General features: G+C 46.7%; 1 protein-coding gene across 1 annotated transcript in view; it reads left to right on the plus strand.

The window, feature by feature from the left end:
• The first annotated feature begins 401 nt into the window (after positions 1 to 401).
• Positions 402 to 25,283, plus strand: part of TMEM38B (transmembrane protein 38B) — a 388,019-nt gene continuing 363,137 nt past the window's right edge. Inside the window, exon 1 of the mRNA XM_085641281.1 lies at positions 402 to 690. Coding sequence (XP_085497407.1) covers positions 582 to 690 — 109 coding nt within the window. The 5' untranslated portion in view covers positions 402 to 581. The remainder of the gene's footprint in view (positions 691 to 25,283) is intronic.

Here is a 25,283-nt window from a genome sequence, read left to right on the forward strand (position 1 = left end):
GTGAGGTTGCCATTTTTTTATTAGCAAACACTAAGTACGGATCATTTTGCCTTTAGTTATTACAAATGTTATTTTGACAGGTGAAAAGAACATACTAAAAACTGCCGGTAGCCTGAGTCGTCAGCTCCGACTTATCTGAAATAAGACCGCTGTTCTATAAAGTAAGGATGCAAGGGTTTAACTGCCATCTTTAATAAAAAGATTGCGCTTTTCGCTAGCACTACAAAGAAGACAATTAAATTGACCTCACACCCTACAGCATTCCTTTCATTTATACGCCACGTCAGTCAGACTGAATCTGCTGGCATCCACGGTGGCCGGAGAGGGACAGATTTACTCGCTTTCATTGGGCGGAGCTTGCAGTGTGTACGGAAGCAGTGGTGGCGCTGGGTACTGCGGCTGGGTTTTCTCTGGCGCGAGGCTCTCTCCGGCTGCATTCGGCGGAGAGAGCTCGCGCTGCAGCTGTTAGCTGTCAGTCCGAGGCTCGTGCCGAGCTCCCCATCCCGTCTCCAGGGCTTACCCGTGCCACCTGCCCACCGCATCCCTGCCTCCCGCTCGAAGTTTGGGGTGCGAAGCCAGCCATGGAGCTCCTGTCCGATGTTTCCCTGGAGTTCTCACGCATCTCCATGTTCCCTTTCTTCGAGTTGGCCCATTACCTGGTCTCCGTGATGACACTGAGGGAGCAGGCAGGTGAGGAAAGCCCATCAAGGAAAATCGGGTAGAAATAGGGAGAGGTAAAGAAGAGTAAGATTGGGCGAGCAAGATGATAAGTGGGCAATTTAGAGGGTAGTGGGAAGGGAAAGAAGTTTGGCTAATAGGAATAAAGACTGCAAATTCTAGAAGTTTGGGACCGAGAGTGTAGGAGACATTACATTTCTTAGGGAGACAGGAGCAGCCTTGAAACGACCCGGTGATCTGGTTGGGCTCAGCGAGCCAAAGTACGTGCCGAGACGTCACATAATGTAAATTAGATCAAAAATGCCACTTAAAAACATGATAAAGGCTTAGAAAAAACTTTTCAACATTTCTAGGTGCTTAAATTAAGTCCATACGATTATATCACTGAAACGAGGGTCTTTTATTGACAATAATATTGTTTTTAAACTATAAACATTCAAGAATGCCTTCTGTTTTTATGATGTTGCCACAAGTTACTGAAAATGTGACAAGAATGTGCTTTATTTAAATAGCTCATCTTATTAAATGTGAAGCAAGATTATTATATATTCCAGTATATAAATGAGGTTTTTGTAGATCATAGATCCTGTTTTAAATTCCTACAATGTACTTTGAAACTGAATGGTTAAGGAAAGTGATACGTAGTGGCGTAAAGCAAAGGCCACCTTTCACACAATTTGGTCAAGCAGGGAACCTGGGATTTTAATTCAGTACTGTATATTTTGCTGTTACGACGTTGCATGGTTTCTCTCTTACATTTAACACCAAAGTTAAGTTATTTAATTAGTGTAAGTAAATGGCGTTCAATGAGTACAGTCATCACACCTTACATCAAAGTGACGCTATGCACACATTCATATACAAACACATGCATATTAATATACGTCTGTATATGTGTGTGTAGGTATAAGATTTGCATGTATGATTTTCTGTTTTGAATGTTTCCACAGTCACTGTAGATCAAACATAGCGCTTTATTACTGAAAAGTCAGAGATTCTTTAAAAAGAAAAGTTATAACAGAGCTTTCCCTGACATCGTCCTGAGAATGTGGAACTCCCTCCCCCTGGAATTAAAGCTGAACCTGTCAACTGCATCTTTCAAGAAAGGAGTTAAACTATTGCTCATGAACAGATTTCTGCCTTAGACCCTAGTAATTCCCTCTTTCAGCGGATTCTGACCCATCAACCACACCTCATGATTACTACTAGCTTGTTTCACTGTTTGATTTATCATTGTCAACATTGGGGTGATACCATCCTTATTTGGAATATTGCCTGATCCTTGTACTGTTTGTATATTATGGCATTATGATTAGTGCTTGCTTTTATGTTTTTGCCATTTCTGATCTATCTGTCCTAACATTGAGATGTCACCACCCTTTTCTGGGGTGGTGCCTTTGCCTGTACTGCTTTAGATTATGACATCAATTTTACTACTTGCTTATTATGGTATTGTCTGATCTATTGGTCATTGAAGGGTCACTACACTCATCTGGGGTGTTGGTCTATCTTGTATTGTTCACATTTTTTGACACAACTCACCGTATAACCCTATCCTCTCTAAAAATTGTAAATATTTATTATAGCTGCAAAGGTCACGTTTGTGCTATATAAAACGCTTCAAATAAATAAATAGAAATGCATGTGTGAAATTATCATTTGCACGTGTCTCCTTGAAGAACTGTAACATAAGGAGCAAACTCTGTAGGAGCTTTGTTTTTGTTACTTATTTAATTGCAGTCTCTCACGTGTTGAGTCTCTCCTAAAATACTTCTCATTCTTAAGTTAGTGGAGCCAGCAGTAATATTTACATAACAGAACATCTGATGCCTTCCCTTACTCTGCTGGTTGGCCAAGCTTGACAGACTGTATGAGTTTAGTGAAGGTTCAGGAACTCTAATGACCACAAATAAATAATTAACAAAACAATGAGGGCTTCAATAGACAGAAGCAATGCTGCACCTTGACTGCGAAACATTTTCTGTCTGTGACTGTTTAACTTCAGTTGTCACTTCAAAATCTGGAGGGAATATTGTCCCCTGCAACATCCCCTTCTACGCCCGCTTCAAAGTTTGTGGGGATCAATCTCCACGTCACCCAAGGTTCCTACGCCCATGTTTGGGACGGGCAGAAGAGTTTCACGAGTCAGGTAAATGAAATATGACACGAAGGAGTAGATTTAATGAGTAGAGTGGGAAGGCGACTCATGGGAAAAGAGGAGAGATCATAAGAGAAGTGGTTAAATCAGTGGATACACATGGTACGTGAGAGGGCTTGGGTAGATTGCAAAGAGGTAAATGAGAGAGATCGAGGGATAAAACCTAGGGTTTAAAAGGTTAGGTTAAATATGAAGAGGAAGCATTCAGAGGAAGGAGTTAATTTCATAAAGAGACATGTGACTTGGAGTCAGTTACTTAGTTATAGGGAGGGACTGAGGGTTTATGAAAGAGTAGGGGTGAATGTAAGGCTGGCAGGTGGTATAAATGATGGTTCTGGGTTTAAATGAGATTGAGGGGCAAGGGAATTAATAATAGGGGTATGATAAATAAGTGGTCACTGGGGAAAGGGGTGCCTAATGGGGGACAATAAAGGGAAAGGGTGTGCATTTGATAGAGCTAGATAGATAGGAGTGTTTGAGAGGGATGGATTTTGTATGGATAAATAGAAAGGGAAATCCTACACTAGGATGAGGAGCAAATGACTTGACAAATGATGGGTGAATAAGAGCAATGAGTAAATAGAGAGGAAGAGAAGGGGTAAGTAATGGTGAGGGGTTACACATTTGTTTTTTTTTAAGTGTGCAAAGCTGGCTAAGGGGCTTTAGAGTGTTTTACTTATGAACCTGAAGTTGCATGTTTTCTTTTAAGACACAGGGATGTTAAATGATTTTCCTAGAATCACGGGATGTGGACCCAAGGCCTTGCTTCAAACTTAATTCCCCAGTTCCAACGTTTGCAATTAGTGTATTAGGCCACTTCTTCCTGAAAATGAAGTGAGGGTTGATTTAGATAGAGAGGAATAACAGTAGGAGATGGTGGGTCAATTATCAAAAGAAAATTCTCTTGAAGAACACCATACATCAGTCACACAATCCTCTAAACCAGTTATTAAAGGGACCAACACGACAATTAATAGTCATCACTTTTATAAAAATGTAATATTAGTCATCTCTTATAATTCATACATTTTTTTTTTTAAATACATCAATAAAAACAGTTAAGAACAAATAAGAAAGCTTTTCTCACAAATGGGGGAAAACAAGGACAAAAGACATCTACATTTGTCATTGGCAAGAGTTAATTTGTAGGAATCTGTTAGACCTGGCAACATTGGCGTGAGTCTCCCTTCCATTTTTCGCTGTCTCCTCTGTTTTTGCTGGTAATGGATGCTCTGGGCGCTGTGCCACTGCCATTCAGTGCCACAGCGCGAATGCTCCCTGTGTAAAGATGACATGTGAATTGGTATATCCATGATTGGCTTATTTGGTTTGCCTTTTAGTCCCTAGTAGCGTGGCCTGTGTGTGCCCAGGGCTGGTAAACCAAATGCTGCTGGTGGGCCTGCAGCACTGGTTTGTGCCACCCACAGAAGCAGCTTGTAAAGTGTGTCTCAGACGACCTGCCACTGCAGTGTCTGTGTGCAGTCCAGAACTGCCATCTTGGCTGTGAAGTGCACCCACTTTCCAGCCCCTGAACCTTCCCTTGGCATCATGTAAGCCACCCCTATGGTAGGGTGCATTGTATGTGTAAGGTAGGACATGCTCTGATGTGTGTAGCATGTCCTGGTAGTGAATTATACCCAATTTCGTTTTCACTACTGTAAGGCTACCTGTTCTCCATAGGCCAGAATGGGAGGTTTGGCTATTACATTCTATAGTCCTAACTGACCCACAGAACATGGTAGAAAAACAAATTTAGTATGCCTGAGCTCAGAATAATAAAATACATCTTTTAGTGAAGTTTATTTTTATATTCTGTGTTTGAAAATACCATTTTTAGAAAGCAGGTATTTTCTTGCCTAAGCCTTCCAGTGTGCACTGCTGTTATGTGTATTGGCTGTCTGCTTTTGGAGGGACAGGGCAGGCTGAGTCAGACCTGGGTTGAATAGAGAGATCTGCATTGGAGTATGGGGAAGGGTAGCTCCTGGACCTGATTAGGGCTGTGTCTGGCAAGGTGAATGCTGGCTCCACCTCCCACTGTGTGTCTGATGGCAGACCCCCTCTTTCTGAAAGGAAGGATGCAGGCTGGTAAACAAAGTGGTTCTGGCTGGGTTCAGTGACACTTGACTCTTTAGAACAAAGACTTTTGGGGTATAAATATCTGCTGAAATCCCTACAATTGGTATTGCTCCTGGACAACAAGAAGAACCTCTGTCTGTGTAACTTAAGGAATCTGCAGGAGAAGGACTGTCCTTGTGCTTGTGTGCTGTTTCTTGGACTGGCCTGCAGTGGTTACTACTGGACTTGGAAGAAGAGGAAAAGGACTTTGAAGGAACTTTTATTTTTGCTACAGCAATCACCCAAGGGCTAGAAGAGAGCTAGCCTCCTGCAGGAGTCTCGGGCACATCAGACTCCACCACCAGCCTCCTGTTTCCTCCCAGCGAGGATTTCTATCTGCAGGTGAGGCTCCTGTGAGTTCCAGGGCCTCTAGTTCTACTGTGGAGAAGAGAGTGCTGCAAATCGTCGTTAACGCCCATTAGCGAGCCGCTGCAGCTGAAGAATGTAAGGAAAATCATCGTGCTGCTGCCGCCAAGTGCTCGCTACCGGAGATCATCGCATCACCTGTCTGCGGGCTGCCAAACGCTCGCTAACCCGAAGATTATCGCATTGCATGTTTGCGGGCCTCAAAACGCTCGCTAAACAAAGATCATCGCATTGAGTTCATCGCTTCACGACATCGCAGAGTTGACGCTGAGCGTTCGCCATTTTCATCGCATCGCATCAGGATCGTCGCTCCCTTGCGGAGCACCATTTTCTTTCATCGCAACAAGATCACACACGCAACAGGCTCAGCGCATCATCCTCCCTTCGCGGCAAAGATTTTATCGCATCGCCGGCTTAGCGTACAGAAGTTTGTCGCTTTTTCCTGTCCACAAACCAGCGCATCATCCTCCCTTGCAAGGATTCAACGCATCGCTGGTTAGCGTAAGGAAAATCATCGCTACAACTCCTTAGCGACATTGTTTGTTGCTTTGCTACAGAATCCAGGTATCTTGTGAGTAAAAGGGTCGCAGAGACCACTGCCTTGAACTGAACTCCTCTTTGCGCACCTTGAACTATTTTTTGCAGCCTTTTTCGAGCAACCCTATGTCGCGGGATATAAGAATGCTCTGAGTCCGGGGTAGAGACTGGAGGTGTTTTTATTGATCTGTACACTCTTTTCTTGCTTATGACGGGTCTGTAGAAGGGGAGAGGTGAGTCGTCCTCCGTATCTCTATCGGCCCGTGTGGAGGGGGTCTTCTTTCCTCGTGTTCTCCGGTCCAGGATGCCGTGTTCTTCTTGCTAGGGGCAGAACTCCGGTCCCCTCGATGCGTGTAAGAAAGAAGGGAGACCGTTTCAGTCTAGTGTTCACGTAGTATTCAATAGTGAGTGGAGGGGGGAGGAGCCAAGATGGCGACCGGGACGGCAGCGTAGGCTCCCGGCTCCGTGAACCTCCGCATCCCGCACAGATATCCTGTATGAGATCCTTCGCCTGCGCTATATGCCCGTGTTGGGGAATGAGAGTGGCAACCGATCGTGTGACTCTGAAGTTTCTGGCGGCGGTATCGCCGGAGAAATGTCCGTTTGAAGATTGCGGCCTGTGCAACCCTGGAACCGGGACCTCGAGTGGATAACATGGCCGGGCGGCAGTTAAACAACAGCGGCCTTTGGTGACTGGGTGGAGTCGGACTAACCGAAGCGGTGCGAATATCGGCCTACATTTCGCCGTGACCGTTCCTACCACTAAGCGTAGCGGAACGAGTGCAGGCCCGAGGTGGCTAATCCAAGATTCCCCGGTGATTGCCTCAGCCTTCGCCGGTGAGCTGCCCGGCCGCCGCCCGTAACTCGCCTTGATTCTTGCGGCCTGCTCCCGGATTTTCGCGGGCGCAGGTCCGTGGTGGGGATGACTGTTGCCTGTGACCACATACCGGATATATTTTTTGCATGCCCCCGAAACCCTGATTCCAGTGACATGGAACCTGCGGCGCTTGTCCCTGAGTCCTGGTCCCAATCTGGGTTGGACTTACCCGGCGGCCATCTTGACAGGACGAAGTCTACCATCCTGTACACTGGGTCGCAGCACGATTGGAAGTGTGCGACTATGAGGAGCGTAGCGGAGCGAGCGCCGAGAGCTGTGCTGGGGTATGGTGATCTTCTCGAGGCTCTCGGTGCCCTTCATTCCGCCTTGGTTCACGGCGCCTGGGTATTGGGGAGTAAGCTTGATGGGGTGGCATCAGCATCGGAACAGTTGCTGCCTGCCTGTCCCCAGGTACACGGGGACTTCCTACACTGCACACAGGAGGACCGTGTCGTGGCCGGCCCTGTGGATAGTGACCAGCTGGAAACTCCGGACAGTATATTAACGTGTGATCGGCAGGCTGTGGGTCTGGTCTGTTCCGGAGGTCTTGGACCTGAGTGGGGGTTGGTGGCCTTGTCCCGTGCGCGGCCTCCGGCGACCCAGGCAATATTCAAGCAACGGTCGCCTGGTCTGGCTGATCTCGCCTTCTTGGAACTTGTGTGCAGTGCAGATCCTGGAGCAGCACTGGGAAAGACGACTCTCCATACTGCTGACTGTGTTGGTATTCAGAGACTTCCACCCTGCCTGTGTGTGTCGCTTCCTGCTCTTTTTTGGACGCTCCTCTTCTTTGTAACATTGGACATGGTACTGGGTCGATGGGTATGCATGGGTAGATTCGCAAAGAGTGGCCAAGGATAAGGTTGACCCTTCAGAGGTGGTCATCTAATAGGCGGGCGGGCTCAGGGGTTGCGTGCTCTCACGGCATAACTGGTAGTGTAATAGGCGCATAATGCTCCCCATTCTTCTTTGACATGGTCGATTCTGTGTTGCTTATTGTTTGCTTTGGGGGAAAACATACTGTGCGGGAGGGAGAAGCCGAGGGCATGTTTTGAAGGCCCTCCTCCAGTTTATTAATATTCTCTCTACCCCCCCTGACGAATACAGGCCCCCAGCTAGGCCCGCAAAGCACAAGGGTTCGCTCTCCTGTAACGGAATCTATAAGGAAGTTGGCACGGAAACTGCAAAGTACAAAAACAACGTTTATTAACCCTTAAGGGTGGTCCTACAATCCACACAACACTCTTCAGTATTGCATGGAGTAGCACACAGAACTTGCGTACACAGTCCCCTTTTATACACAACAGAGGGGCTCATAGTGGGTGGATACAACATGAGGTCGAAGAACATTACCGTTTATGGTCATTCTCGATACTGAATCAATACATGGGCGGAGCTAACATACTCTTTGGGCCCGTGAAAACACATGGTCAAGCAAAGCTAATTATAACAGATGTGGTCAAGTCTGGGCATGCGCCAGATGGACAAGAGAGCTATTTATAAACTGTTACTAGGCAGATTACAGGAGCAACTAACACAGAGGTCGGACTCTCCTCGTGACGAACACGTGGCAGCATGTCAATACAAAATGGAGTCCGGACTTCTGTCAACATAACGAAGAAAACACGATCTAAAAGGGGAAGCATTAATGTTTTCAGTAAATGCTTAATCACATTCTGCTTTAATTTACAACAGACGACCCTTTCAGCATTTACTGAAGACATCCGGCTTCCAAGAATAATCATCATATATATCAATTATCATCATTCCCTTAACCTCTTTAGCTAGACCCTTCTGGCGAGCCACATCGGCAATAGCTTTCTTATCTGGAATGCAGAATGAAATGCATACGGAACAGCACAATGGTCCACATTGAATACACATACAGAAAAGGAACAGAACTGCTATAATAATGCAGAGACCAGTTAAGACCTTCCATCCCCAGGCAGTAACCAACGCCCAAAACCATCCAGAAAAGGACCAAGTGCCGTTTTCTGTGTGGATTTCAGCTGCTATTTTATGCAGCTTGTTAATGGCGTTATAAACGGATGGCGTATGATCAGGGATGAACACACAGCAACTACTTCCAATAATTTTACAGGCTCCACCTCGATCAGCTAGCATTACATCTAATACCATACGATTCTGTAATGCAACAATCCTAGTTATTTGTAATTCTTCCGTAAGATTCCCAAGAGCAGCAGCAGTCTGATTAGTCACAGCTTCTACCACTCTTGTTAATCTTCGGATCTTCCTACTATTCAAAGCAGCTCCAACAAAGAAAAACAGTCCTAGGTTAAAATCAATATACTGTTGCAAGCTGGTATCGGTTTGATCCACATCATCAATTGATAGAGTACGTTTATATCTATTTACAGTCACATTATTCAACAGTTTTAAATCCTTATGATATGACGCGGGTGCTAAGAATACAGGAGGTAATAGGAATGATACATAGCATACCCCAGACCACCCAGCCGGCAAACGGTAATAACCTTTATTTCCACATACAAAGTAGGTATTATGGGATGCTAGGAAGGTACTATTATTTAACCCGTCGATGTTCAATACGGTTATACAATCACTGACACCAACAGGGATGAAACCCACACTCTGGACACACAGGTCCGCTTGGGCTTGGGCCACTTGGATCACAAACTTGTCCTTCCCCACAGTGTCTCTGGTGTTCGTGAAGATATAGGGAATGGATTCATTGTCTGGTCGGTACTCTTCCCATTCCCAAATTGTCCCATTTGCTTGTGGATATCCATTTTTGTCCTGATGACATTCTTTATTGAGTCTGAAAAGCAATCGTCCCACTGTCGGTTTCCGAGTGGCAAACAACAAAGTGTACCATGCTCTACAAGAGCCATTATGAGAGAAAGGAAGTGGTATGAATGGCGTACCTCCTTTCTTCTGATGGGCTGGCATCATCCCACATATCCAACAGTTCGTAGCGTTCGTAGCAACGTGGGTGTGATGCAGCATCTGAATGAAAGTGTTATTCAAATAGGATTGTCGATGCTTCAACTCTTGATATGGCAATGTATAAAAGTAGTGCTCCGCAGGCACTGGAGTCGTCAACACAAGCGTCTTTCGAGCAGGAGTTGCCTCCTCCACAAACCATGTGGTTATACCAACGATAGCTACGGTTAGCATGAATCCCAACGCACAAAGAATTTTCTTCTTCTCCATGTCAAAGGAAACAATACCCTGATATCTTCCTGAAACTAAAAAGGTCTGTCAGAACTCTTCCCCTTGGGCAGCGGTTGATTTCTTCACCAGCGGGCCAAGACGGGTGTCACTACACTAATGCAGGGCTGATCCCCCCCCCTTGCCTCATCGGCTCTCCGTTTCACTAACCCAAGGGCCGTTCTGACAGTATGTCCGGTACTGGAAACCTCACTTCCTTGGTCGCAGATGATATCGCCTTCCTCCAGAAGTCGCGTGGCCCGGAAAGAGCTCCTCAGTGTCGTTTGGCTCTGCAGCACGGCCTGTCTCTGCTGCTAGGATGTCTCGTTGATCGGTCAGCACGGCAGACTCCACCAATCCGGGCGGTACCTTTCGACAGTGCAAGGAATGAATCCAATTCTTCCTGTTCGAAACTCGCACTGCCGTCCTTGTTGCAAGGAGGACTTGCTCAGGTCCGACCCATCTCGGCTCCAAACTGTTCGTTCTGTCGAAGACCTTCACCATGACATGATCCCCAGGCCGGAGACCATGTCCTTCGCCGGTAGACCGATCAGGGAGCGCCTCTCGGACCTGTTGATGAATAGAAACCAAATTATCCGTTAACTGTGCCAGATAATCGCTCATCATTACACAAGGTACATCATACACAGCCTTAGGCCTTGGTGGACCCCAAATATTCATTGGGCGTCCAAATACGATTTCGTATGGCGTAAGGCCAGTTCGAGAGTGTGGCACCGACCTAATTGACAATAACGCCAGTGGCAGGGCGTCTGGCCAAGTCAAAGATGTTGAAGCTTGGATTTTGGCGATCTTAAGCTTCAGTGTACCATTATACTTCTCGACTAGTCCTGCAGACTGGGGGTGGAATACGGCGTGGAACTTTTGGGTGATGCCTAGGCCCTTCAAGACATATTTTATAACATCCGCTACAAAGTGAGGGCCATTATCACTCCACAGAAGTCTACAGACGCCGTATCGAGGGAAAAACTCTTTCAGCAATAGCTTCGCTGTAGTCATTGCAGTATTGTCTTTCGTAGGGTACGCCTCAACCCATTTACTGAAGGCGCAGACCACTACTAGAACATACTTCAGGTTGTTACAGCGCTCAAGCTGGATATAGTCCATCTGCAGAACCTCAAAGGGTGCAGTGGGCGTCGCAAATCCTCCTGCTGGAGTTCGAGTGCCTTTCCCTGGGTTATACTTCAGACAGATCATACAAGTCTGCACCACCCTTTTTGCCGTGCTAGCAATCTCTGGATGCTCCCAGACTTGGGTAAGCAATTTCACAATTGCGGAAGCTCCAACATGTGCTAGCCCATGTGCCATCTGAACCATAGGTTGTACAAAGGCCGTGGGTAATTTCCATCTATCCATCTGCTTATTTCTCCAACAGCCCTCATCATCCAGTTCCCCTTCGCTAGCCCATCGTTCCCGCTCTTTGTCAGAAGCGGTCCTTTGTATTTCTCGCACTTCTTCCTTCGCATCACGCCATCTTTCCACCTGTGACTTTACTACATACATGGCAGTAGCGCCAGGCTGCATCGCGGTCTCCCGTGCTACTCGATCCGCTAACGCATTCCCTTCTCCAACTTTATCAACTACTTTCCTATGGGCACTACACTTAACAATGGCAATTTTCTTCGGGTATGTCAATGCGGTTAAGAGGTTGTGGACTAACTCCCCATGCATTATCTGTACCCCATGTGACGTTAAGAACCCTCTCTCCTTCCAGAGTAGGCCGAAATCGTGCGCTACTCCGAAGGCATAGCGGCTATCTGTGTAAACATTCACACACAATCCTGTACTGAGCTCACATGCTCGTGTTAACGCTATCAGTTCCGCTGCTTGAGCTGATTTCTGCGGTATGCGTGCTGTCTCCACTATCGTCTGTAACGTGGTAATTGCATACGCTGCTGAAGTCGTACCATCTGGTAGCTTCAGGCACGATCCGTCTACCCACAACTCTCCATCTACCTCTGAAAAGGGCGTATCCTGGAGATCAATACGACCCTTTGTTTGTTCCTCAGTCACAAGAATACAATCATGCGCTTTCTGCGCCTCGGGCTGGGTCTCGGGGTATGGCAACAATGTGGCCGGGTTTAATGTCACGCACCTTTTTAACGTAATATGAGGAGCCAAAAGCGTCAACTCATATCCCGTTAAACGGGCACTGGTCAAATGCTGCGTCTTTGTTTGATTAAGCAGGGCATCAACAGCGTGGGGGACTAACACCAACAGCTTATGGGACAACACAATTCCTTCACTCTGCCGTATTGACACAGCTGTCGCCGCAACCGAGCGAAAACACCCTGGCAATGCTCGGGCGACAGGATCAAGTACAGCCGAAAAGTATGCACAAGGGCGCTGCTTATCGCCGTGCATCTGCACTAAGACTGATAATGCACATCCATCTTTCTCATGCACATACAACGAAAAGGGTTTTGTATAATCAGGGGTCCCTAACACTGGTGCTGAACAAAGGGCCTGTCTCAATTGCTGAAAAGCAGCGTCACACTCATCTGACCAGGGGATCGGGATGGGCGTGTCTTTTGTCAAGAGAGCTAGTAATGGCTTAGCAATGTGTGAAAACCCCAATATCCACTGTCTACAAAAAGAAACAAGACCCAAAAATGCACGCACATCCTTCTGCGTGGATGGTCTCGGTGTGTCCAAAATTACTTGGATACGATCTGGTGTGAGTGCACGCCCCTCCTTAGACAAAAGGTGACCCAAATAAGTCACCTTTGGTCTACAGAATTGCAATTTCTTCCTAGAGACCTTGTGATTGTGGGATGCTAAAAAGGAAAGTAAGGCTAGCGTGCTTTTCTCGCACAACTCCAGGGTGTCAGCCGCCAACAAGATGTCATCGACATATTGAATGAGGGCGACCCCCTCGAGTAAGGCAAAGGAGTCCAACTGTCGTTTCAAAGCCTGACTATAAATACTAGGGCTTTCTGTGTAGCCCTGGGGAATTCTACAAAAACGATAAGATCTATTGTTTAATGTGAACCCAAAAAGAAATCGGCTATCAGGGTGAATGGGAATAGAAAAGAAGGCATTTTTCAAATCAATCACTGAGAACATGGTCGCCGTAGGCGGGACCAAGGTAAGCAACGTCGTGATATCGGAGACCACTGGGTACTGAGGTATCACGATCTTATTTACCTCCCTCAAATCAATTATGAACCGATAGACCTTTGCATCTGTATCCTTTTTCAGAATAGGGAGAATCGGACTGTTACAGATATTATAGGGAACTTCTTCCACTACTCCTACTGCGATCAAATCTTGCACAATCTGTATGAGAGCTTCCTCGCCCTCCTGGGAAATACGATACTGCGGGAGGCGTGGTAGCACCGCCCCCTCCTGGACACTAATGTGGACCGGAGGAATCACCATTTGTCCCACATCTGTGTCCGAAGTCGCCCATAAAGCTCGGGGGAGGGTAGCCAACAATGCATCCTCTGATATCGTACACATCCGCCCAGACCTGGGATAGTTGTCATTTAAGATCACCCTCACACCCTCAGGGGAACAGCGGATTGTAGCCCTAAAGTACTTTAACATATCAAGGCCCATAATGTTATCCGGTGTATACGGAGCAAGCAGAAACGGACAGGGCGCAGAAAAACAATCAACTTTAAATGCAAGGGGCTGTGAAAGAGGGCTTCGGGAGAGTGTACCGTCAAACCCTACCGATGTAACTATTGAGCCGGATGGGGGAGCCCCCGGAACCAAGTACCTAGACAATGCACTACGTGTCGCTCCTGTATCCACTAGGAACTGATCAGTAGAACCTAAAACCTCAGCCGATACATAAGGACCCGTCTGATCGACCGGCACCTCAACTGATTCAGACCCCCATCCAACGCATTCCTATGCATGCTGAGAATCATGATATCCCGATTGATCGATGTCCGATACATGATACTGGTGCTGGCGATCAAAAACATTTGAGCTATCTCGGTGCTGTCCAGCAGTATCGAAACGGACATTATCGTTAGAATTCCCTCTAAAGTTCGAGAAACCCCCTCTACCTCTCGGGCCACCCGGAGTGTGCCCCTGGCGCGAAGCACGCAACGCTGGGCAATCCCTGGCCCAATGGCCCAACTGCTTGCAGTACGCACACTGGTTCCTATTCAAATCAGATCGGCCCGAAGGGGGACCATAAGATCCGCCCCTTCCTCTATTATTATTACCCCGTCAGGGCGGGCCATATACTTGTGCTAACATCACCTTGGTTTTGAGATCTTTCGATTTCTTCTCCTCCTGGCCCTTCGCCTCGTGCTCCTGACGCTCATAATACTGAGCGATGGTCAGAAGGGCCGTCGGTGTCGCGGAGGACCAAGAACTCTCACTCGCTTTTAACCGGGCCGCAACTGCCGGTAGCAGATTAGCCACATATTTGTCCGCGAAAAGGTGGCGGCCTGTGTCGTCAGTAAGCGACTGGCCACTAAAGTCATGAAACGTCTCCTCAAAGCGCGTAAAGAAATCTGCAACTGACTCGTCAACTTTCTGTTTACATGCAGCTAACATATTCCAGTCAATCTTTTTAGGGGGGATAATCGTCTTTAACTTAGTCACAATAGCAGCGGGGAGATCTAAAATACTCTGCGGCGGTTTCTGCGCGGGCTTCCTCTCCCTGTCTTCATCCTCAAGCTCAGACCACCGGGCCTTAAAGGCAACTATATCATCTACCTTTCGTACAGATCGCCACATATCCGGTGGTAGAATAAGGCCAAAGAACAGGTCTATATCTGCTAAAGTCATAACGCAAGAATTCAAGGCCCCCTCGACTTCTTCATAGAAGGCCGCTGGATTCTTACGGGGGTCAGGCAATGCATTCTTCAATGCCATAACATCGGCTCTATGCCATGGAGTATAAACCCAATTATACACAAAATATCCCCTAGCATCGACAGAATTAATATCCGGGCTAGTCCCCGCTCCTTTAGGAGGAACATACAAAGGCGCCGCCTCTCGCATTGGTTTAGCATGCACTACATCATCCTTATCTGACTGGGAGGTAGATGGGTAGCCCCCTGCCGCAACCGAATCCGACTGCTTCTCGGCCTCCGTTTGTTGGCGTGCTTTCTCTCGAAGGGCCAGCACCTCGTCCCGCAAGGCGAACAGCCGCCGAGCCGCCTCAGGAGCCTTAGAGGGAGAAAAAGCACCGTTACGTATTGCTCTAGCGTCCGAAGACACTTCGTCAGGCTCAAGAACATGAGAATATTTTCGGAAAGCGGTAATCACTTCTTCCGCGAAATGACCCAGAAAATACACTTTATCTCTCTCCTGCCACGGCCCCCAAGTTTGAAATAAGTCCTCCATGGATACCTTGCCTTTAAGCGCACGGAAGGAAAGTGTCCGAAGCTCAGCCATTTGCTCGGCCGACAGCATGGACCGTGTGTCTACCTTACCCGAAACCGGGTCAGAATCTTGCGGCCGTGGAGCAGATGCGCCAACATAAGGGGGCGGAGAGCGATCTAGCAAATAAAAATCATCATCAGGATTATTAAGGACAGGATAAAGCGGCTGACGAACAACATATTGACCCGAAACTTGTAGCCTATGCTCTTTCTCTTGTCTGTCCATTTGCTCTTTGTCCTCCCGACGCTTCGCTTCCTGCGCTCGCACATGATCATTCTTTCGTTGCTCCTTATCAAATAGCGCTTTCTCACGCTTCTCTCGCTCACGCACTTCCTTCACCCATAATCGCACACACTCAAACATATCCTGCCGAGCACGTCGCTTACACATACACTGTTCCACATACTCAATCTTACGTATATCAAACGATCCATACAAAGGCCATCGCAACTCAGGATCCTTCTTCGTGTATTTCCTCCATAACGTGCTGTACATTATGGAAGAAAGACCATGCTTCACGTACATATCCCTATTAGGAGTCCCCTCTGGGGGAGCTGGAGCAGATTCCTCGAGGTTCAACCGGTTTCCAAAACAGCAGCACCACTTACGGAGTGCGCTAAAAGCAGGCATGCTAGGAATAATGCAAAATATGCAATATTATAAAGAAAATGGCACTTAATCGTTGCGCCGTTCAAAGTTTACACAGCTCCGGAGAAATTTCTCCACATTACCTGCCTATATGTGTTGCAACGCATATATTTTCACAAAGACAAATTCAAAATATGACTAGTCACCATCAATCAAACTCAAATAGCCAGACCAGGCTTCAAAACTCGGAGCAAGTACCGTACAACGGTTCTTACCAATCAAGAGTCCAGGTTCCAACTGCCAAGCTCCACAATCGCCCAAACGGCTCTCACGGCAGGACCGACAGAAGAGGTCTCAGTCGATGACCGGCGCCACCCACACGGTCAGCTCGGAAGGGAAGGAAGAAAAACCTCGGGATGCCAGGGCTAAGACGCCGCTGGCAGTGATCACGTCCCCGGCCAAACTCCTCACCTTCGTCGCGACCAGTCCTTCGAGCATCCGAGTCGCCGATGAGCCCCACGTGACGGGCGCCAATTGACGAATACAGGCCCCCAGCTAGGCCCGCAAAGCACAAGGGTTCGCTCTCCTGTAACGGAATCTATAAGGAAGTTGGCACGGAAACTGCAAAGTACAAAAACAACGTTTATTAACCCTTAAGGGTGGTCCTACAATCCACACAACACTCTTCAGTATTGCATGGAGTAGCACACAGAACTTGCGTACACAGTCCCCTTTTATACACAACAGAGGGGCTCATAGTGGGTGGATACAACATGAGGTCGAAGAACATTACCGTTTATGGTCATTCTCGATACTGAATCAATACATGGGCGGAGCTAACATACTCTTTGGGCCCGTGAAAACACATGGTCAAGCAAAGCTAATTATAACAGATGTGGTCAAGTCTGGGCATGCGCCAGATGGACAAGAGAGCTATTTATAAACTGTTACTAGGCAGATTACAGGAGCAACTAACACAGAGGTCGGACTCTCCTCGTGACGAACACGTGGCAGCATGTCAATACAAAATGGAGTCCGGACTTCTGTCAACATAACGAAGAAAACACGATCTAAAAGGGGAAGCATTAATGTTTTCAGTAAATGCTTAATCACATTCTGCTTTAATTTACAACACCCCGTCTGGTGGGGTTTCTTTTCTTACTCCTCTTTCTCTGTTTCTTCTATATTTCGGGTCTGGTTCCGGGGCGACAGGCACACTGCTGGGGGGGGGGGGCCGTACTCATCTGCAGAGGTGCAGGGTGGGGGGTTGGGGGAGGGGATCCTTTAGTCTTTAACCCTTTTTTTCCATGGCCTCCTTTTTCTTCTCTTATTCTTCTTTGTCCTTCTTTTCTGGGATCAGCATGGTAAAACTCCTTCGTTGTTAATCGCTGCGTTTTCATGTGTGCCACAATTTCCGTGGTGTTTTCTGGGTTTTAGGGCAGGGGACTGCAGGCGCAAATGGCCGTGATATTCCTCCACATCCTGACTTTCCTGTTTCAGCGCCATTGACTAGATAAATTGCTTTATTGTTGACGTTTATTATTCTGCCTGCCATTTCTTGCTGCTGGGAAACTGTTTGGCACCTGATCCTTCCATCCTCCCTTATTATAAAATGAAAACCTTTTGTATCCTGGTCACCTACTTGGGCTGTTCAGTGGCCGACAGTTTAATAGCATGGAGATTCCGCTCCCCGAGGTGCTGCCTGTGATAAATATTGATTTCTGTTACTCTGACTGCTTAGCGGCCGGCCCCGGGGGTTGTAGGCCCAGACTTGTTATTGGTTGAAATGTCAATAAAGGTTTTTCAAAAAAAAAAAAAAAAAATAGTGAGGGGAGGGGGAGTGAGGAGGTTCACCGTGACCTTTTTAACTATCCTAGGTGTCAGGGAACTGAGGGAACAGGTACCGGGAACATAGACTCCCTAGGGTTTAGTTACTTGCTGCCGCCCTGCCCAACCCAGGATACGAGCCCGTACCTGCTGGTGCCACGCTTCTCCGGAAACGTGGCGGGGCGAGTCACCAAACCGTTGGCCTCCTGGCTCTGCCTTCTCCGACCTCGGTCTGGGGGCTGCTCTCTCGTCCTTTCCGTCGTTCTCCGCTCTTTCCTCTCCGGGTGCTCGCATCTCTCTCTCCTCTCCGTCAGTCCTCACGCACGCTCCTCTCTCGACACGTCCGCGAGTTGAACGCCTTCCTTTCTCGGCGTCATCAACGGGGGCGTGGCTGGATACAAGCTCGTCCCAATTAAAGTAACACGGCTCTTCTGTGCCTGTCTCCCTTCCGAAGTCCGTCGTCAGGATTGGCGTTTCCGGCTGCTGGAGGTAAAGAGGGGAGAGGGAATTGTTCGTACTGTCAGACCGTAACCAAAGGCCGTATCCCTTGTCAGGGCGTGATGCCTCGTGACACCCTATTTTCTAGTGTTGTGGTTTTTTACTGTTATTGGTCTTGTGTTAAGTCTATATATAAAGATACTTATTTTTTATAACTACTTGTGTGGCGTCCCTTTGTAGTGTTCTTCACTGTGTTACTGTGTATGGTCATAAATGCTTCACACACTGCCTCTGAGATAAGCCTAGCTGCTCGTGCTACGTTACAACAGGGTTGAGCAGGGGTTATCAAAGGGTGTAGTCTGCTTACTCTGACTTAGGGAGAAGGGTCCCTACTTGGACAGTGGCCAGCCATTGCCAACTAGAGACCCCCATTTCTAACAGAATCCACAAAGAGCGCGTAGTTTTGTGAATGTCTTCAACATACAACACTATGTTCCACAAATTTAACAACTTTAGGTTGGTGGGTAAACCAGATTGGTAGGTACAGTAACTCTGATGACGAAGGGAGAATTGGATGGAATTAAACGGAATAGGACTTCCAGGTAAATTTGCAGATCATGGAAACTTAAAAGTTAGCAGATCTCAGGTCTATTGGATAATTGACAGGATGTGTTTAAATTAAAGATTGAACTGATGAATCCAAGAGGGAAAATGAGCAAAGAAAAGGGTACCTGAAAGGGGTAAATAATGATAAATGAGACAAAACAAGATAACTGAGATTAATAAATAAGAAGGAAAGTGAGAGGGTAAATGAGATGGAAAGGAGAAATGTTATTTTTGTTTTGTGAAAACATACACATACACCATAAATAATTTCTTGGCAGTGTTAGATCAAGGAACAATGGCATATTAGAGAGGAATTACAATGTGTTTATAATTTCCTGTAAAGGAACTAGTTCTGTATTGTACAGTGTTTAAATGAAATGCAGTACGGTGAATAATGGCAGGTGGTAGTTTAGTCGTAGTGTGAGCCGTGCAGTGGAGGGAGGGGGTAAATCGGGAAGGAGAGGAAGTGGGACGGAGGGTTGGGATTAAGAGGAGAGTGTTAACACGGCGTATAGCGTCCTCCTGACTATACGCCCTTTTAACCATGAATCTACTCAGGGTGTACGACCGCATCGTTGTTTCCTAGAAACATTTGCCTGGTTCCTACTGTTTGTTTTTAATAGTACTAGCTATTTCTTGGCCCCCATTATCCTTCTAGGACACGGAATGTTTCTGAGTGTCTTTTAACCTGCTGGAAGTTGATGGGGCCAATCTCCAATAGGTTTTAGGTGAGTCCAGAACTCGCACCTTTTCAGCTATCACTTCACTCAGGATACTACACCTGATCACGTATCACCACGGAGAATAGTGTGAATGCATTGCACTATGACCAAATTGTATGACTACAGTTGCCATCACTTTCGTACACCATATGGGGCACAACACTGTTGAGTGCTCTGTTATGAGGTGGTTTACAGGGGAAAGTGAAGTTCTTATGATCAATAGACAAGATGACGATCACTGTTTAATGTTACTGTTTTGTTTTCTATTAGGTTGGCCATTATATCTACAGGTAATTCACCTTTAGGTGTCAATTGCGGTATATCGTGGTCAGTACACCTGAATACCAAACATGCAGGGTATATAGAAAAACTCACATATTTGGTCCTGAAGAATTGCCGCCTGATCATTTCGACTAACAGGCAAGAAACATGTTGTTCACAAGAGACTGAGCGCAACACCCTGAAACATCACTTCAGGTAGTCGCCACTCCATTTTTTAACCAGGTTGGGAGATAGGATCATTACAGTTGTTGTGCCTGATCTTCCTTTTCCTGTTTTAATCCACACGGTCTGTTGACCTCAACCTCACACACATCTACACTTTTAGATCCCTTACACCCACGGCACCAAACGTCAAGGAATAAAAGATCTCCGCCAAAGAGCCCCTCATAGGGTGCCCGTCAGGTATTGCAGCGCCGACCTGACTAGGAGCATGCCCTATGATGAAGCATAACACCCAGCGGGCTGGGTGTGCGAGGGCCCTAATTCTGCATTGAGGGATTCCCATTCCATCCCTTCTTAGAGCACAACCTATTGTCTTACTGTAACTTCACTCCCTCCCCTCCCTGTTAGGAACTGCATACCCATTTAGCTATGTTTTTTAGAGGTCACCATACCCTGGGTCTTTGCCAGTAGCTGGTTATGATTCAATCCTGAGATCTTATTCATAGTTACTCAACAGCCCCAAGAGACTTTTTGGGTGAAAGTTTTGCTTTAAATACCACCTACAACAGTAATAATACCAATACTATTTTTAGAGGGGACTGCCCTCCAACTGCTCATTGGGTACATTGAAATATACTGTCCTTGGTTTAAAATGTGACTCTTGCATGTTTTAACAGACTGTAATATGTTTCTTTTATTCTTGAATGTGCTTTTCCAGCGGTCTAGTACAAATGCTTTTTTTTTTTTTAACAATTCTTTTTATTGAATTCAAGGTGTCACTTGGAAAATCAATGTATAGGCATTATTATTCGCTGCGCGGCAATCGGCTACAGTCCATAGTACAGGCACCCCTCCAACAGATGTAACATATGATACAGTAAATCAACCCCAGTGATCATTACCTAATGTATGTCCATCTGTGGCTCACAGATCTCCCCCCTGTAAGCATTCCATTTTTGCCATATTTGCGACTTGTTGGGACAACCTCTTGCAACATACCGCTTGGCAACCATCATCCCCAGTGACACTCACAGTTTCTCTTTGGTGTTCAAGTCCGTGGGGCCCCGGTTTTTAGAAGACACAGCTTGTATATTGCAGTCGATTGTGACCTTAAACAAAGAGGGGGGACTGATAGGGCTTTTTAATGGGGCCCAGCACACATTTCAAGGAAATGCATAGATAAGAAGAGTATGCTGTTCCCCAAGGATGAACAACAAGTGGGGAGGCAACAGGAGGGAAGTCCTCCGTTTTCTAAACTAGAGTCGTCACACCCCCAGCAAGCTAGGTGTCATGCTTCATCATATGGATTTGCTCCTCGTCGGGTGGGCGCTGCAAAACCCGACGGGCACCCATAAAGGGGCTCTTTAGCGGAGATCTTCTGTTTCTTGGCGTATGGTGCTGTGGGTGTGAGGGCCCTAGGGGACTGTGTAGATTTGAAGTGGGTGAGTGATGTTAAAAAAGGTTGGATAATACAAATATCATATTTATTAGAGTGGTAATCCACCTTATTAAAAGAAAAAGAAGAGTGGCTGCTCGCTGGCTCAAAGGTCCAGTGGAGCAATGCTCAACTCTAAGTGAATGGTCGACATGTTTCATGCAATACGTTCAGTAAAGATGCACTGCATTTCATCAGGACCTGTGTGGAAAAACTATCTACACAAGGTGGTTGGTGGAAGAGTTCCTACCTACCATTATTCTTGGGGGTGAGGACGAGATCCCTCCAAACCTAGAAAAATGGATGACATGGAAAACAAAATAAACAGATCTAGTAGTCTGGCAAAATAATACTGTCACAGCCTCACACAAGTGTCCATATGGTAAGTGCATTGTGAGTGAGCAATGCACCCAGAATTAAAACCACAAGGTCTTTAAAAAGCGAGAATGACTGGGTTAAGAATAACATTAAAATGGACCGAGATAATGGGTTAATTGTATCCATACTGGTGTCTCTCACCTATCTGAATGATAGCGCTTGCTCCATAAGGTCTTCTCAGCTCCGGACACCTAAATTGGTGGTGTCCTGCAGAGTGGAAGATAAAGCACAGCGTAGTGACTGTCGTCACCTAGAAGACCAGCCGTGGCGGAGTAAGGCTTAAACGGGTCCCAAACGGGTGATTAAGGTGTCCGATGGATCACCCATACCCCGACGTCACACGCGTGTGGACCCGCTGACCCCCGTGGAGCAGCATGCGGCCCGTGACTAAGACGGCGGGCGCACCACCAGCGGGCCTCTAGGGGTGGTCCGTCCAGAGATAACCATAGCCACTGCCTCTCCAAATAGTCATGGAAGCAACACAAGTATACACGTCAAGAGCCCGGAAAGATACCGGACGTTCAAAAACACCAAGCTGAAACGGAACCCATTCAGTCCCCGAAACACGGCCAGTAACCAATTACATGGTGATCAGCCTGCTCACTCACCTGTCCTGGAGGGACGTGTGCCGGCAACCTACCCCACGCTGAGCCGAGGAACCGGATCGTGGGGGTGCCGGCACACCATCGGTTATATATAAGCTTGCTCATTTCCTGCGGCCATAGAGAGTGGGGAACCGGTGCCGCGTCACGTGGTGGCTACGGCCTCCCAGAAGTGTAATCACTACTGGCTTCGGCAGTGAGGCGGCCATCTTAGACTGTATAGGCTGGGTGTGTAAAGCGCTAACGCTTGCCAGTGGCAAGTGGTTATTCGTGAAGTCCATGTGGATGGGACAAGAAGAGAATAAAAGACAATAAACAGGCGGTCTTAAAACAGTTATATGTGGGTACGCAGTTAACAAATTGATGCGTTTACAATGGTAAGGTGTAGTCTGCATAGAACATGGCCACAAATCATTAACAATGTCGCAATACAAACAAGCACGTCATATGTCCACTATTGGAGATAAAGGGGGGTCCCAATGACAAATGAGTGGTATGTAATGTGTACACGTGTAGGTATTCTATTATTAGTACGCACAATCCAGGTGGTTACAATGTGAGGCTCATACTAAACAATAGTGATGTCACAAGTCTATTTTGAAGGGACGTAAAACCGGGCCCATTTTCAAAGTAAAGGGATAACCCAAGTACGAAGTATCAGAATTCTAAATACGGGCACAAGCTAGCGCAGCCCAAGGTATACTATCATTAAGACTAAGCGAGTCCGTAGACAGGTGGTGTACCCATCTCTGCTCGATTCTGAAAAGGGCCTGGTGCGTAATCCTAGGGTGTGCCTCAAGTATCACCCATTTCAAAGAATCTGCCGAGTGGTTGCGGTCTTTGCAGTGTGTGTATATTTTGGTGGTGGTTCTCATACAAATCACGTTACTTTTGTGTTCAGTGATGCGTAACTTTACCGGCCTCATTGTCATCCCCACATATTTTTTCTCACAGGGACATGTGATCATATATATACATCTAGGTGTATTGCAGTTCGTGTGTCTCTTGAGTCGTCACGTGAAGGTGTCAGTCAGCATGATCTCTCTGACGTAGCTTGTCTGGTCACAGACCGATCTCATCCCACAAGGATGGTGACCGGTGGTAGGTCCCACAGAGTCCTCTGGACCCCTTGTTCCTTCATCTTGGGCCTAGTGTGTATTAGAATGTCTTTCAGGTTGTGTGTGCGCTTGAAGGCAAATCTAGGTTTCGGGAGGTCCAGGTCCCCTGTGTTCACTATACCCCAATGTTTATTAATGGTTTTCTTGATCGGTGAGGAATGGGGTGTAAAAGAAATGACACGTCAGGACCTCTGTATGTTGTTTACTGTTGACCTGAAGCAATGTCTCTCTTGGGTTGTTCATAGCCCTTTTATAGGAATTTCTAACCTGGTGTACTGGGTAGCCTTTCTCTTTTAGGTTGTGTTGTAAGCATTGGGCCTCTGTTTTGTAGTCAGCCAAGGTACTACAATTTCTCCTAATACGGAGGAACTACCCAAACGGTAGGTTATTCCTGAGGGCCCTGGGGTGGTGACTATTGTATAGGAGGAGACTGTTACTGTCTGTGGCCTTCTTGAACAGGGTCGTACTCAAGCTTGTATTGGTAAGCAATATCCTCAGGTCTAAGAAAGGGATGCTCGTGTCTGATATGGTATATGAGAAGTTGAGGAACACATTTTGCATATTGACCCAGTGACAAAACCCCTCACAGGTTAAGTCTCCTTTCCACAGAATGAGGATACCATCTATATACCTCTTCTATAGTGTCAAGTTTGCTTTATATGGGTTGTTTGGGTTCATAATGACTTCTTCCTCAAAAGTTGCCATATAAAGGCAAGCTACGTTCGGGGCGAAGGTACTCCCCATGGAAGTACCTTGGGTCTGGTGGAACAATTCTTTCTCATATTCGAAAAAGTTTTCAGTTAGTGCTAAAGTGGCACAACCCATAATGAAGGAGATAGGGGTAGGTGACTCCCATTCTTCCTTTGATAGACTGGCCTAAACAGCCTCCAAGGTGGCTTGTTGTGGAATGTTCGTATAGAGCGCCTCCATGTCCAATGTAACCAGAAGGTCAACCCCATCAATGCTCTCAATGTTGTCAATGATGCGGAGGACATCTGCGGTGTCCTGCACGAACGAGGGCATTTTCTTCACCAAGGGCTGGAGGAAGTGGTCGCAAAATCTCGAAAGTTGTTCCAGCAGAGACCCTATCCCTGACACTATTGGTCTGCCTGGGACAGGTGTGATGTTCTTGTGGATCTTCGGGAGGGTGTAAAAAGTCGGGTGTGACCCCCAAGACTTCTGTCATACAGTTCATCACCCTCGCCCAGTAGCCCTGGATTACAGGACACTCCCAGAGTGTATGTATGAATGTGCCTTTGTGCCCGCATTCCCTAATACAATTTGCATCTACCCTAAAGCCCATCTTCACCGGCGTGGGCCCAAAGTGGTATATTCTATCTTAAGCTGGACTAGCCTAAGCCTAGATGATGTAGTATTACACATCCTTGCTTTACACTGTTGATCAAATAAGCAAGTTGTTATGTTACTAGCATTTGTATAACTCTCGTCTGCCATTTTTTGTGGTATTGCGTGACTTTTGGAATATGCGTACCCACTACGCTTATGGGATTCTTCTTGACAAGGTGGTCAGTTAGCATTGTGTTTAGTAAGAGCAGATCTGTTTGTCCAAAGTATTATGTAGTAATGGTTTGCATTGGATAACACACAATATGGTTTCAACGCTATATTTTATGTATGATGGTGTCAGGCAGTATGTCTAATGTTGGTGTATGACTAATTCTAAGTACATGTGGACAGAACATTAGAAGATGCTGTGTGCATGATGAACGATTTTGAGGGTCCTGGGAGAGTCCATTAATGTGCATATTGGCACAGTGTTGAGTGTATGGGAGATGTACTTTCTGATGCACTCTTTTGAGGATTGCTAGTGTTGG

Source organism: Triturus cristatus, chromosome 2_2 (assembly GCF_964204655.1).
Source record: "Triturus cristatus chromosome 2_2, aTriCri1.1, whole genome shotgun sequence".
Taxonomy (NCBI): Eukaryota; Metazoa; Chordata; class Amphibia; order Caudata; family Salamandridae; genus Triturus; species Triturus cristatus.